Here is a 15,408-nt window from a genome sequence, read left to right as displayed (position 1 = left end):
ACCCTTTTCCTTCAGTCACAGCTGTTTGTGACCCAAACTTGGACCAGTCCGGTTCTCTGATGAAACCTGGATGCTGGACTCTGCATTTCTAACTGTTGACACGAAAAGAAGTGAGTGAACCCGGGCACTCAGGGCCCCATGGGATGACCCTCTTCTGCGGTGTGTGAAAGAGAATTGGAGGGGGTAGTGGGGGAAGAGTGGTTTCGGAGGTCAGAAAGGGCAGGCCACAAGAGGCCAGGGGTCTGCAGGCGGTGAGAGCCTCAAGAAGTGCTTGACTGGAGAGCCTGGGTTTAGATTCCCAGATCCCAGACTCTTAGTCACTTGGCTGCAGGTTTGCCTTTATTTTTGCAGGCTTGTTTGTACATTGACCTCCGTGAAGTAGCTTCCTGGAATATGTGACTTAGAAAAACCTTCTGTGGCCACAACATCTACAGTGTATTCTACGTATATCGCTTCTAATTCTTTTACTTCTGTAACTTGATTGAGGGGATGATAGTCTGTCCATCCAGGCTCTAGTCGGCTCTTTATTCCACATTCCTGAATTCCCGAGGTCAGCTAATGGTACTCGGCATGGTTCTCTCTGGGGTCACTGCTTCCTTGGTCCACGTGTGGCCTGGGAACAGCAGAGAGCGTGGCCAAGATGTGGCTAATTCTGACCTTCCCGAGTCAGGTCTCACTCTGTCGAGCCTTCTTAGTATCGCATGCTTCTCCTTCGTAGAACTTAGCTGTGAGTGTACATTTGTGCTTTGTGGGACGATTGGTTCATCTGGCTCTCTCTAGAATGTACGCTTCGTGAAGGCAGAGACCTAGGGGTACTACTGTGTTTGCTCGGCCACATTTTTCTTTCTGTGCGTTCAGGTCTTCCATTTGGAATCGGGTCTCTTCTATCCTGTAGAATTTCCCTTAGTGAGGGTACACTGGTGGGAGTCTCTCAGTTTTTGTTGGAGTAGGTCTTTATTTCAACACTTCCTTGAAATACATCTTTGCCGGATAGAGAATTCAGATTAATAAAAATTCTCTCTCTGTATATTGACTTTAACATAGTTGCTTTTGGGTTCCTTTTGATTTTCTCTCAGTTCTTCAATATAGTTTTTTATTCCCTGGATATTTTTTCAAGTTTATCTTTTATTTCTTGGGATATATTAACTAAACCTCTTTTATATTGTTTTTTATTCACCCAGAATTTACATTTCTTGGCTTTTGTTTCACCCACCTGCCAACAGCTGGTGGCTTATTTGCTTGTGTGTCTCATTTTATTTGATGTTTTGACCGTGAATCATACTCTTCCTCGGGCCTTTTAAAATGGGTGTTCTTGAGGGTTGTGTTGAAGTTCTTTTCCTGGAGACAGGATATGTGTTCGTTTTGGCCGGTCACCTAAGGCAATACCAATCCAGCACGACTTTAAATTATCTCATGAGATTTTTTTTCAGTCTACAGAGTAGTGTGGATTCCAGCCTCACAGCCACGTGATACACAGTTATGATTTCTCAGAAGAGATTTTCATTTTCCCTCCAGCGGTAAATTCAAGACAATCTGGTGTCCTAGTAATCTCCTTGCACCTGTAACTATATTGACCGTAACCACCAGCGTCGATGAGCTGCCAGCCCGTTCCGGTCCTGGCCTCCAGCAGGTCTTGTCTCCCGTGGTGCTTTCCTGAGGGAGGGTCAGTACATCCAGGCTTTGCTTGCTCTCTAGAAAAATCCAACTTGGGATTTGCTTGCCTCGCAAGTTCCATTATTGACTTCTTTTTAGATTCCTGTGCATTCTGTCCATTCTTCTCAGCCCAGCAATGCATTAGAAAGGATTGAAAATGTACTTTATCCAGCCTTTAAAATTTTTTTAAATTGATTTTTTCAGGAGTATCAAATTATCTAATCTGCCCTATTGCTTGAACAGATGTTGACATACTTCTAAAATGTAAGCCAACCATATTAATAAAATAAAGCTTTTTTTTTTTTTTTTTTTTGGCCGGGGTGAGCAGATACACATGTATTTTCTTCTATTCCTTCCTTTGTAAAAAGGGGCATGTTATAGATATTTGTAACTCTTTTTTATTTTATTTTACATATATTTTTTAATGTTTTATTTATTTTTAAGACAGAGCGTGAGCAGGGGAGGGGCAGAGAGAGAGGGAGACATAGAATCTGAAGCAGGCTCTAGGCTCCGAGCTGCCAGCACAGAGCCCGACGCGGGGCTCGAACTCACAAACTGCGAGATCATGACCTGAGCTGAAGTTGGACGCTTAACCGACTGAGCCACCCAGGCTCCCCTTGTAAATCTTTTTTAAATTGCCTCAGGATTTTGAATCATAGTTATAAAGCCTTACTTAAATAACTCACATATATAACAAAATGTATATGCTTTAGTGAAAAAATTATAATAAGGTAGCCCAAACAGACTGAGATAAAATTTTTAGTCTGTATCAAAAATTCCAAGGATTAAGATGGACACAGGGAGAATTATAAAATGCTTATACTTATAAAAGTATTGTTTTCTTTTTTATAAATAACCAGCAGAAATTAAGTAATTAATTTCTGAAATTGATGCGTTGATAAATATAACTTAAATAAAATTTATGTATGTCAGAAGTTCCCCTAGTAGAATTAAAAACCCACATTAATATTGTTGGAGAGAAAAAATTGAAAGAAAACATGGAAAGTTCAGGAAAAGATAGAAAACAAACAAAATAGTGTTAAAACACTAAAAGTAAAACATAAAATAGATTGTGGAACTCTCTACCAAAATATGTCACAACAAAATTACAAGTAGGATAGACCCAGTTACTGAAAGAAAAAAATTGCAAGTTAGGTTTAAAAAACTCACAACTGTCTTCTGTTTTATAGAGGCACATATAGAAAAGGACTTAACAATGATTGAAAATGAAAAGAGAATTTTAGGTGAAGCAGACCTCTTCCAGAAAAATGAAAACAAAAGGAGAGAAAGTACCACAGGATCAATGACGAAGATGAGTTTGGGGAATAAAGGCATTAAATTGGAACAGGAGATCACTTGGCATTTATGAAGGGTTTAGTCTGCAGCGAGGGGAGACCTGTTACTTAGTTTACCCAATAAGTGTTGATGTGTTAAAATTTGTAAAGCAAAACAGTCACACCAAAAAAAAAAAAAAAAAACCCAAAAGGACAGAAATATACAATAGTGTTTTAGTGGTTGACAGACAAAAATACAATTTGGAGAATGTTAGTAGTATCTGCAAGTAGGTTTATCCAAAAAGTGTGTGTGTGTGTGTGTGTGTGTGTGTGTGTGTGTGTGTGTGTGTATAATTTTAGGATTTACCAACATGGGTTTCCCTTTCCTCTTTGGGTTAGATCCTACTTTGATGTGTTTAGCCCCCATTGAAGAGTTCAGATCCCCATAATGGCTAAAAACAAGGAAATTAAACAAAATTAATGTGCAATGTCACTTCTTGGGAAAAAACCAAGTATAGTTACTGGGATATTTAGACAATAAAGTTTACAAAAATGAATTCTCGTATTGCTACAACCCTGGGCAAGGCTGTCCACAGTGGATACTGCAGATCCTTGAAGCATCTCGTATGCATTTTTGAGCATTAATAAATAAGGGACAAAATAAGTTAATTCATGAATTCAACACATTTTTATTGGGTACGATTACATGGTAGTAACCTCAGGTACTAGAGACACAGTCATAAATTAAAGTATCTGTCCCCTTGGGATGTGCCATTTTAACCTATGGATTTAGAAAGAGAAAATCCATATAAACAAGGGAATCTAAAGACTTTATACAGATATCAGGTATTTACTGACCTAATTAACAAAAAGAGAAGACACAGTTATTTATGTTTAATAATTTAGAAAATAAAACAGGATGAAAATGATAAATTATGAGAGGATACTTGTACTAATAAATGTGAAAATGTAGGGGAAAAAAATGGTCAGTTTTTGAGGAAAATATAAATTGTCCTGTTTAATGCAAATAGAAAACCTAATAGACCAGTGAATGGAAGAAACTGAAAACGGTATTAAAATAAAGCTCTTCAGGGGCGCCTGGGTGGCGCAGTCGGTTAAGCGTCCGACTTCAGCCAGGTCACGATCTCGCGGTCCGGGAGTTCGAACCCCGCGTCGGGCTCTGGGCTGATGGCTCGAAGCCTGGAGCCTGTTTCCGATTCTGTGTCTCCCTCTCTCTCTCTGCCCCTCCCCCGTTCATGCTCTGTCTCTCTCTGTCCCCAAAATAAATAAAAAAACATTGAAAAAAAAAAAATTAAAAAAAAAATAAAATAAAATAAAGCTCTTCTAAGATAAGATAAGATAAGATAAGATAAAATACTCTTCTAAAAGCCAGTAGGACATGTACTCAGCAGGCTATTGTTTGAGTAGGACATGTATTCAGCAGGCTGTTGAGTACCAACCTTGTTTGGGCAGTTTGCTGTCCCCGAGAGCAGTGGTGAGCCGGAATGGGCTCCCTCGTTCAACACCCCACCCCCGGTGCTCTTCTCGTTCAGTTCCCCCCGCACCCCCGCCAGCCCTTCGGGAAAGACGGGTCCCGTGCTGTGCACGCTGTTTCAGAGCTGGGAAGAAGGACGGCTTCCCAAAGAATCATGATTCTGGAGTTGGCCCCTGTGAGTTCCAGTTCACCACTTTGTGACTTTGACAAGAGTCTTAAACTTCCTGAAGCTTAATCCAACTTCCGTTGGTTAAATGTTATGTCATGGGTGCGATTCATTCAACCAACCACTTAAAATACTTTTCATGTGCCAAAAATCTATGCTAAATCGATGAGCATATGAAGATTATAAAAAACAAAACAAAGCCAAACAAAACATTGTCATCAAAGAATGTAGGGGAAATCGAGAAATCCACAGTTGATTATAACATCTGGTCTTGAGTGCAAACGGAGAGAAACCCCAGGTGTTCTGGGATGCCGAATTTGAGGGGGTCTTGGGGGGGGGATCACTTTAAAAACAACTTGATGATTAGCTCTGTGTCAGCAGGGCCTGGAAGACCTCTCACTTAGTAGATAAGACGGGAAATAAAGGACTTTCTTAGGTAGAAGGAGCAGTTTGCGACAGGTCCAGAGTTAGGGCACAAAGGAGTGTATTTATATGTCCTGAGCCTTACCAGGGGCTGACATCGATGTGTACAAGGTGCTGTTGAAATACTTGTTGGAAACCTAGTTTTCCTGTGATAGGATTTTGCTTAATTAAACTTTTACTGTTTTTACCATTTTTCTCTTCCATGCCTGGTCTTTTACTCTGATACATAACATCCTTTATAATATTATCATTACAGTTTTTTCTTGTATTCTCAATAAGAGTTGTTTGGAAAAGCGTAAAACCTTTCAAACTCCTAAATTTTTCATTCATATAGTACATTCGTACCTGGCTTTTCATATATTGGTGTTAGAATCAGTTTATAGCAAGTAGTTTAAAGGAATCGTGTGACTTTCTTCAACTGCACAGTGAACTTCAGTAGGTTAATTTTAAGACTCCTGCAGGGTGGGGGGTGCCGGGTGGCTCTGTTGGTTACGTGTCTGACTCTTGGTTTGGGGTGAGTTTAAGCTCTGCGTCAGGCTTTGGGATTCTCTCTCTCTGCCCCTCCCATTTTCTCTCTCTCTCTCTCTCTCTCTCTCTCTCTCTCTCAGAAGAAGAAACAAACAAACTTTTAAAAAAAAAAAGTCTAAAAAGAATACTGCAGAGTTAGTTCTGTCTTTAAAATTCCAGGTGGATTTGGGGCCAGGTGGTCACGCCCATGTGCATAGATCTAAATTCGTTTACTAACCACTGCCATCTAGTGTCTTGGGAGAAAAACAACTTAAGGGTAAGCTTAAGTGATATATTTTTAAAAGTATTTCTAAAATTTAACTGATTGTGAGTTGAACCCTTAACATAAGAAATGAAGTTTCATGAATAAAGTGATCTTTGAATTGCGTATAGGAAGGAAGATGAGAACAATGTCTATCACCGGAAGTATCTAATTGACGTCAGTGATTTTCCTGTTTCACCAAAAAATCAGTTTTTTTTAATTAAATCGTGATAGTCTTTTCTAGTGTTCGTTTTCCATCAAATTGATTTCTCCAAATTTGCTTTTTTTTTTTTAATAATTTGAGTGCTTCCTTATTGCTTCACTGAGCCAATCTACTGCTCATGACTACTGTTACCAATCTTAGCGGCTTTAAATTACTTCATCTTAGAAATAAGCAGTATTTGTCAAGTTGCATGCTCTGAGTGCAGTTGATTTCTTCTCTGGAAAGAGTAGGGGTGGTTCTGGTTTGAAAATTTGGAATTTTTCCTTGTTTTTAGTTGTTTTTATCTCTAGCCTCTAAAATATGTTTGTGGTGATCAAAGCTTTCATAGATTTATACAGTGTTAGAGAAAGAATTAATTTTAGAGACTCAGTTCAACATTGGATTTTATAGATAATTGATGTATTTTAAGTACATGCGTAAGTAGTCTTAATACAGTCTAAAATATTGCATAGCGATGTTTGATAGAAGTTTCCTTTCGCCCTCCTATAAAAATAATATTTTTTAATCTTAATCATATGAACATCCCAGTCAAACCCATATGCCAAAGATCATAATGATTTTTTTAAATGAAGTTACTATTTCCTTTGTAAGTGTCCCTAGAACTTACACTCATTATTGGTTAATGCATTAATGCAGCCCCCGTTACCAATGAAAAATGCAAAGTCTATCTTATAAAATAAACTGTGAATGCTTTGAAACATTCAGAACCAAAGCAAGACTTGCCTTGTCAGATCACAAAATGTACTACAAACTTGTCGTAATTAAAACGGTATGGTAGACCAATCAGTCTACTGGCACAGAGTTGAGAATTCAGAAAGAGACCCAAGTATTTGGTGGAGGTGTTAGTTTAACCACTGGGGAGTAACTATTCAGTACACAGCTGTCCATTTGCTTATTTCTGTAGGGTAAATAAAGGTAGGTTTCACAGATCTTCCCCATCCCTTGAATACCTGTAAAATTCAGCCTCTAATTCAGAGGTTTGTTACTGACTTTTTCTGTTTGTGATAATAGCTGCCAATCAGTCCGTACAACTGGGAAGGTCATAAAGAACCCATTACTGAACACATAATTCAAGCCAAGTTTGTTACTGACTTTTTCTGTTTGTGATAATAGCTGCCAATCAGTCCGTACAACTGGGAAGGTCATAAAGAACCCATTACTGAACACATAATTCAAGCCAGTGACTGCTCTTCAATCAGAAATGGATGTTATGAAGGGAACTTTTGCACAGGAAATTGTATGGAGTAAAACATAGAAACAAAAAAGAACAGGAAAGCCCCTAATGCAGAGGGGAGAAAGTGAAACCACGTCAGAAACTGGTGTCAGTCCCAGGCTGGTCCTCATTCTCCCTTCCTGCCGGAGCCCTTGGCCTTCATCTGACAACTTATTCAATACTTGTTAGCACTTGTCCTCGGCTCCCATTTGGAAACATTTCTATCCCGTAAATATGAACAAAAATCAGAAGGTAATTGGTAAAACAAGGATAAAGTTTCCACAGTAAAGAGCTACTTAATTTTTTGGTAATTATTTATTGTTTACAGGTTTTTCAGATTCAATCAAGTAATTGAAAGATTTCCAAACCTTTTATTGTCAGGAAGCCCAATACATAGACTAGCTTTCCAGACAACCTTGGTACAGTGTTTGCTTATCTGTTGCTTGTGCCCCATATATGAACTCTATAGAGGCAGTAAACATTTTATGATATTAAATACATGATCTCCTAGTAATATAGGGACGTATAAGCTATTCTTTCATGATTGACTTTTGAAGGTTAATTGTAACTTAAGATATTATTAAATCTAGCCGTGAAGGGCATATATCACAAAGCCATCCAAAAACCATGTCTGTTGTAGATCTTCAAACACAAACAAAGCCAAAGACTATTTAAAAAAAAAAAAAAAAAAGCCCAAGCCACTGCTGTGAGCCTGCCCCAGAGTTTACCTTCTATCACGGTCATGGCCATGGGAAGTCCTGTAGGAGCTCTGCAAGCCCTCAGTTCAATTCAAGTTCATTTCCTGCCTTCTGTCTTTGATAAAGAAAGAGAACGTTTCTCAGCAGCTTTCTTAGGATTAACTTTCTCATAGTTTGAGAAAATCATCATTAACTCTGATTTTTCTTCTGGCTAGATATACCGTATCCTTTACACCTTTTTCTTGCAATGATCCCGTCTTGCCATTCTTGAATAATTTTTCTACTCTTCTTTCAATCTTAAGAGAGGGTAGCACACTGGCTTGTCATGTGGTGATGGTAAGAGATCTGATTACATCATCTATGCCATGTACATATTGGTGGGTAATAGAATTATAGTAACTTTAAAAATAGTGACACTGAAGTCTAACCTCTAAAAATAAGGTGAAGTTGTCATTTACCATCTTATATGTAGTTAAATCTTAAAAATCTTTTAAAAGTGCATAACTTGTAATAAGCGTTTTAAACTTAATCCCTTAATAAGAATCATTTTAAAAATATTTTTCACAGGCATTGTACTTAATAGCAAATACTACTTAGGCACAGTCCAAACTGATAGAGCTATAGGCGTGAATAAAAATATTTTGAACTTCGCCTCTAATCTGTAAGTAATGACTTATTTCAAGCAGCTGGGGTGCGCCTATGCTTTGCTTTCCTTTCCTTCTCCCTACTCCTGGCTGATTGAAGTAGCTCAAGTTTATAGGGTTTACTCTCCTGTGATTATAAGTTAAGATTTTATAGGAAGAAAGTATTCTCTGACATTACAAAGCCTTGAAGACCACTGATCTAATACGTGTATAATTAGATCCAATTCGATGTCTTTACCAAGAATTTGCTTAGTAAGTATTAATAGGAACATGTATAGCTTAAGAGGATTGTCTAATCTTACTGCTTCACAGGTCTTCAGGCTTTAACTTACAGCAGTCCAGTCTAAGATAAAAGTAAAGTGCTGGGAGAATTTACTGAACCTTAATACTTTTCAAATTGAGTAGATAATCGTAATATAGTGATGTCAAAATACTGCCCCCAATCTCTAGGGGATTTGTTTTGGTTAGCAATTCTTAGTAGAAATTTATTCAAAGTACTGGATTTAGTAAAAATAACTGATCATATTAAAAAAAAAAAAAAACATTTATTTTAAGATACCTTCAGGACTTTACCTTCCCACCTGGTCATTTGAAAGGGAAAGATGCACCCAGATTTGTCCGTAATTTTTTGCACAGAGCAGAGCAAAATGTTTATCGAGAGTATTTTGAAACTGTCATTTTATAGTCAGGCCAGTTTAAAGAATGGAGTGATTGAGTCATAAAAAAAAGAGGAAGAAACAATGTTCTGAACAACTTGACTTGTAGTCACTGATCCTGTCTCCAGATCTGTGTGCCAGCCTCTGGGGCAGGGTGGACCCGATGTTCTCGGTTTCTCATTTGGCAGTATCTGGACCCCAAGGACCACTTACTTTGTATTTTATTATTTTCCATATATCGAGATAAGAGGCCATTTTGCGAGGTTTGCTGTGCCTGGACATTGATTTTAGTCCTACATCAAGCCTGTGTTTTGTGTCCCATTGGGAATACCGGAGAGAATTTCACCTCACACACCCCACTTTGATCATTGCAAAGCATCTTCCTCGTTTTCGTTGGCTCAAAGATGCCTCGTGACTGATAAGTAATACCTAGGAGTCTGTCTGTTAGCGCGGAAGTACAGGGAGGTCTGTAAAATCCGTAAGACGTGTTCTTTCCTTCTTCTAGAGTCTGTGTGTGTTCACCCCCCCTGGAATCAAGGAAGGGAAACCCCGGCTCATCCCTGCCGGGCCCATCGCCCAGGGCACCACCATCTCTGCCTACGTGGCCAAATCCAGAAAAACGTTGCTCGTGGAAGACATCCTTGGGGTAAATGGCTTTTTGCTTTTTGTGACATTCGTAACCTGAAATACTTATTTCACGCAGGTGGCATATCATTTTGCTGTTACGATTCAAGCCATTTTATAAAAGCATTAGAGTGAGATACAGATCAATAAATGAATTTGTTTGTAAATGAACTTTTGTCCTCAGAAAATCCTATCTTATGATACCCACCGAGGGCTACGTTTAGCTCTTATTTCAGTCCGTACCAGTACATTTGAACATAAATTGTAGGTTTATATTCATGTAAACTAAATGATTGCTATGGGTGTTTTGTTTTGTTTTGTTTTGTTTTGTTTTTTGGTTATTTATTTATTTTGAGAGAGAGAGAGCACGAGCAAGGAAGGGTCAGAGAGAGGGAGGGAGAGAATCCCGAGGAGGCTCCCTGCTGTCAGTGCAGAGCATGACCCGGGGCTCCATCCTGTGCACCGTGGGATCGTGACCTGAGCCGTCGTCTCACTGACTGAGCCCCCCAGGTGCCCCTAGATGATTACTGTTTTGTGTTTCATGTCGTAGCAAGATGCACACGAATGAGTCAGCTGGTGCTGAGGGCCGTGCTGCCCGAGTATCAGTGCTGTCACCCAACAGCTGCTTGTCACTTCTCCTGAGCCCTGGATTGGGCCACCTTCAGCTAGGCTTGCTTGTGCATCTGACATCAACTGGCCGTCAACTGACGTCAACTGGCTGGCCTTAGATGGCCTCAGTTCTCTGTGTTTGTCACTCCCACACCTCCCCAGCTCCCCACCCCACCCCACCCCTAAGTAAGGCCAGCCTGGAATGTTCTCAGCAATGGTGGCAAGGCTTCCAGAGAAGACTTGGAACATGCAAGTGAGTTTTCAAGCCTCTGCTGGTATCACATACCCACCCTCGCGTTGGTTCAAGTGAATCACGTAAGCAAACCTGGACTCGATACTGGAGGGTACTGACGAAGGACGCGGACGTAGGGAACGTGACAAAACGGAGCCCTTAGTGCAGTCTTCCACGCGATAGGTGAGCCTCGTGATGAAGAGTCACTCCCTGAGTTTAGGCTGAAATGGACAGGTAGGCAAACAGGTGTAAGGAAATTGCTCTGGAAAGTGCTAACTCGGAGTCGAGAGACCTGGGTTTTAATTGTGGTTTTGCCTCCAGTTATCTGTATAGATGCGGATGTAGATGATGAAGGTCACTGAAAGACTAGATCTAGTTGTAGGCTAATCATGTGACGAGATAGAAATGCAAACTACTACAATGGCGGTTGTATTACAACATACGAATATGCCAAATCAGCATGTTTGCACTGTAAACTCACACGATGTCCCATCTCAAATACACTGCAGTTTTGGAAAGTGTTAAGATACCATATAGGTTGTCCCTTGAACATGTCCTAGTGTATATTCAAGCTTTCAAAAGACCTATAAATCAGCAATACTGATTTGTGCTGTTGATTTATGAAAAGCTTCCTACAGAACAGCAGAAATTCAATAAGGAGAATTAGTGTTTTGGGATTAATTCATTTGATTTCCCTGTATTCCTTTGAGTGATTTGTTAAGCTAGAAAGTTATTAAAGTCAAAGGACCAATTTCATTCTTTATAAGTAATTGATAATTATTAGATGATTTGAATACTTAATATGGGCCTTTGAGATTCAATCAGAAAGATCATCGTTAACGTACACTTTGACATTATTTGCGCTGCCTGGGTGGTTCAGTTGGTTAAGCATTCCGACTTCTGCTCGGGTCATAATCTCACAGCTCGTGAGTTTGAGCCCCGCATCAGACTCTTGTGCCGACAGCTCAGAGTCTGGAGCCTGCTTCCAACTCTGTGTCTCCCTCTCTCTGCCCCTCTCCTGCTCTCTCTCTCTCTGTCTCTCTCAAAAATAAATAAAACATTAAAAACTTCTTGAAAAACCCACACACTTTGACATTATTCTAACCTGAAAAAAAGAAAAGAACCAATAAACTTTCCTTCTTGTGGTATTTACACGTGGAGTCATTTTCACTCGTGACATTATACCGGTAAAGGCCGCGGAAAAGTTACGGCACATAGACGGTGACGGATAAATACGTGTTAGCCAGCATAATTCCCTTTACTATGGTATGAAATTAATATATATTCATTAATTAAATTCTACTCCACAGGGATAAAGAAACATTAAAGCAGTATCTTTGTATAGGTGCCAGGTTCCTAAAGATAAACTTTTTTTTCCCAAATTATTATTTAAATTCTAGTTAGCTAACATATAGTATAGTAATTGGTTTCAGAAGTAGACTTTAGTGATTTCATCACTCACATATGACACCCCGTGCTCATCTCAACAAGTATCCTTAATGCCCCTCACCCTTCTAGCCCATCCCCCGCCCACCGCCCTCCAACAACCCTCAGTCTGTTCTCTGTATTTAAAAATGTCTTAAATCCAGTCCCTGTCTCTTTTTCCCCCATTCCCATGTATTCACCTGTTCTGTTTCTTAAATTCCACATGTGAGTGAAATCGTATGGTATTTGTCTCTGAGGCATTTCGCTTAGCATAATACACCCTGGTTCCATCCACGTCATTGCAAATGGCACGATTTCATTCTCTTTGGTGGTTGAATAGTATTCCCTTGTATCCACGCACCACGTCTTCTTGACCCGTTTGTTAGTCGGTGAACATTTGGGCTCTTTCCGTAGTTTGGCTGCTGTCGATAGTGCTGCCGTAAACATCCGGCTGCGTGTGCCCCCTAAGATAAGCCCCCTAAGATAATACAGTTTATAGTGTCCATTGTCATTTGGTTTTCCTTTTAAAGAGACTAGCTGTGTTTTATTGCAAGTATTAGGCGATTTCTGACAAATAAGAATCATAACATAACAATTCCATCTCTTACTGAAACTGAATTTGTATCTTTTCTCCCTTTATTTTTCAGGACGAACGATTTCCAAGAGGTACTGGCCTGGAGTCTGGGACTCGTATACAGTCTGTTCTTTGTTTACCGATTGTCACTGCAATCGGTGATTTGATTGGCATCCTTGAGCTGTATCGGCACTGGGGCAAAGAAGCCTTCTGTATGAGTCATCAGGAGGTGAGGCTGGCTAGCCCGCTGAGGCTACTCATTAATATTGTTCAGTTAATGGATGAGTGAATAGCGCAAACCACACGTTGCTTAACAACGTTTTGATGGTTTTTAAAAACTTTTTCTTTTGTACTTATTTAGAGGGAAAACTGATTCGATTAGACGTATAGTAATCTAGGGGCACCTGGGTGGCTCAGTGGGCTAAGTGTCCAGCTTCGGCTCAGGTCACGATCTCATCGTTCGTGAGCTCGAGCCCCGCCTTTGGGCTCTGTGCTGACAGCTCAGAGCCTGCTTGGGATCCTCTGTCCCCCTCGCTCTCTGCCCCTCCCCCAGTCAAGGTCGTACGCATGGGCAGTCTCTGTTTCTTTCTCAAAAATAATACCTACACGTTAATAAAAAAAGAAATCCAATAATTTATTTTAGTAGGAATCCATTCTAACAAGACAAATTGAAGTGTGCCCTATTATGAACTAAATAAAGTAGCAGGATGCCTTTGTAGAATTTTCACTTTCTGGTTGTCTTTATAAAGTTTTCTTAAAAACGACCTCTCCCTAGAGCGTATCCTGAGTAGAGGCTCCAGCACCAAATACATTTGGAAACCAGTGGGCTCCATGAAGTATTCCCTGGATCACAATTGGCTCATTAACCCTAAAACCAGTGACTGCCGGGATGTGTGTGTCACTCCCAGGGTGCATATGCGCCCGTCCCTCAGGGGCCTTGTCCACTTACCGGGATGACCCCCACCTCCTGCTCCCCCCTCCCCCAGCCACGCTGGACCCTCGAGCAAGGCTGACCCGCTCCGGCTCGGAGCCCACGCACGTGCTGTCCCTCGGCCTGGGCTGTGCGTGTCCTCGTTGTCCCGACCCAGCCGCCCCCCTCAGGAGTTGTCCCCACGTGCTGCCCTCTCGTGGAGGAGGCCTTCCCTGAGCACTGCATGTGGACTCGGGCGGCTCCCCCAACATTTCCTCTCCCTCTGGGGCCTCCTTTTCTCTCTGGCCCCTTGTCAGCAGCTGGCGCGCCATGCACCTCACTGACTCTCCTCCTCGTCTTTCTCTCTTCCTCGGTCCGCCGTGAGCTGTTGTGGTGTCGCTGCTGGTGGCTGGGTCCCCGGCATCTAGAGGAGTGCCCGGTACCTACTAAGCACCCAGCAAATGTTGGGGAAGTGAACAAACAATAAAAGAAGCGGCAGGGCCAGGAATTTGAGAACTTGTCAGCAGAAGGTTGCAAATACTTCATCGTTTTATGCTAGTCACCGAGGCCATTTTAATAGTGTTTTTGTTCAACTGGAAAGTAATCATTTTCTGCGAAAATCATCGGAGGCTAGCTCTCTCGGGCCTTTGTCTTGCTTTTTTTTATCCCAAATTAAGAGGATCGAGAGAGCGTTAGGCTCCATTATAAAGGAGCAGGAAATACAAAAGAGAAACCTTCTACATATTCAATACTCTGCGTTTGGCAAAATATTCAGATACTCAGTGGGCTCGGAAAATTACTCATACGCGGTTATGCTGGAGGCGCTGTGTTGGGGTCTCTGCATGTGACTAATCAAAACGCGTGTCATCCCTTTTTTTGTAGGTCGCGACAGCAAATCTTGCCTGGGCTTCAGTAGCCATCCATCAGGTGCAGGTGTGTCCCGGGGGTGTTTTCCCAGGGGCTCCGGTGCCCCACCTGGGGGGGGGGGCTTACTAAGTGATCCTAGTGTGTCATTTTTGGATATTAGGTGTTTTGTTATTTCTCAACTCTTGTGTCTACTCACTTATATTTACTTACTCCCTGCCTTTAATATCTTGCAATTACTGCCGTGTATTTATGTATAACTATAAATCGTTTATACAGTAAATGGTGTGGGCTCTGTCACAGTGTTTGCCTTCCACTGACGGCCTCCTGCTGGCAGTAGCATTGATATTATCATGAGTCCCATTCCCTAAATTAAGGCATCCTCTGAACTAAATGGTATATGGAAACTTTCGTGTCCAATTTCAGATGCTGGCTTCTCTTGAAAATACGCTCTAATTGGAAAGACCACAGACTTTGTTGAGTCTCCCAGTAACTCAACCTCAGAGTTCGGGGACACGGCAGCAAAACAATTCTCCCCTCGTACCTTCCACCTCTCTTTGTTGTGGAAAAATCTGTTTCAGCAAACTCAGATTGTGGGATAGGAGGAGAAAAAGCACACAGTTAGAGAGTGATAGCGTGGGGAGCAAGGACCTCTCGGACCTGACCGTCTCGCATATAAGTGGAATGCATGCCCACGTGTCAGTCGTGTAAAGTGGGAAGTAATTTTAAAGAGCAACCGTGGAGGTTGATCGCCTGGGTCTGAATGCTGGCCCCGTCCCTCAGTGACTCTGGAGCGGGAGCGTGGTTCTGCACGACTTCTTGCTTCAATGAGGAAAGCAAATCCCTAGTCCATGGTGTTCTGTGCTGATTAAGTGAGATAATAAAGTGCGTAAAACAGAGCTTAGCACACGTAAGCCTTCCATAGATACTTGGGATTGAAGTATCTCAAGTCTCAA

General features: G+C 41.1%; 1 protein-coding gene across 2 annotated transcripts in view; it reads left to right on the top strand.

Annotated features, from left to right (window-relative positions):
* Window positions 1-15,408, top strand: part of PDE10A (phosphodiesterase 10A) — a 625,228-nt gene that overhangs the window by 524,324 nt on the left and 85,496 nt on the right. For both annotated transcript variants that reach the window (XM_086708295.1, XM_086708293.1), the window contains 3 exons: window positions 9,720-9,860; window positions 12,752-12,907; window positions 14,471-14,521. In XM_086708295.1, the coding sequence (XP_086564421.1) occupies window positions 9,720-9,860; window positions 12,752-12,907; window positions 14,471-14,521 (348 nt within the window). The remainder of the gene's footprint in view (window positions 1-9,719; window positions 9,861-12,751; window positions 12,908-14,470; window positions 14,522-15,408) is intronic.

Source organism: Puma concolor, chromosome B2 (assembly GCF_028749965.1).
Source record: "Puma concolor isolate L17-30 chromosome B2, mPumCon1.1.hap2, whole genome shotgun sequence".
Classification (NCBI taxonomy): Eukaryota; Metazoa; Chordata; class Mammalia; order Carnivora; family Felidae; genus Puma; species Puma concolor.
The sequence above is the reverse complement of the archived record's forward strand: the minus strand, read 5'-3'. Positions and strand labels throughout refer to the sequence as shown.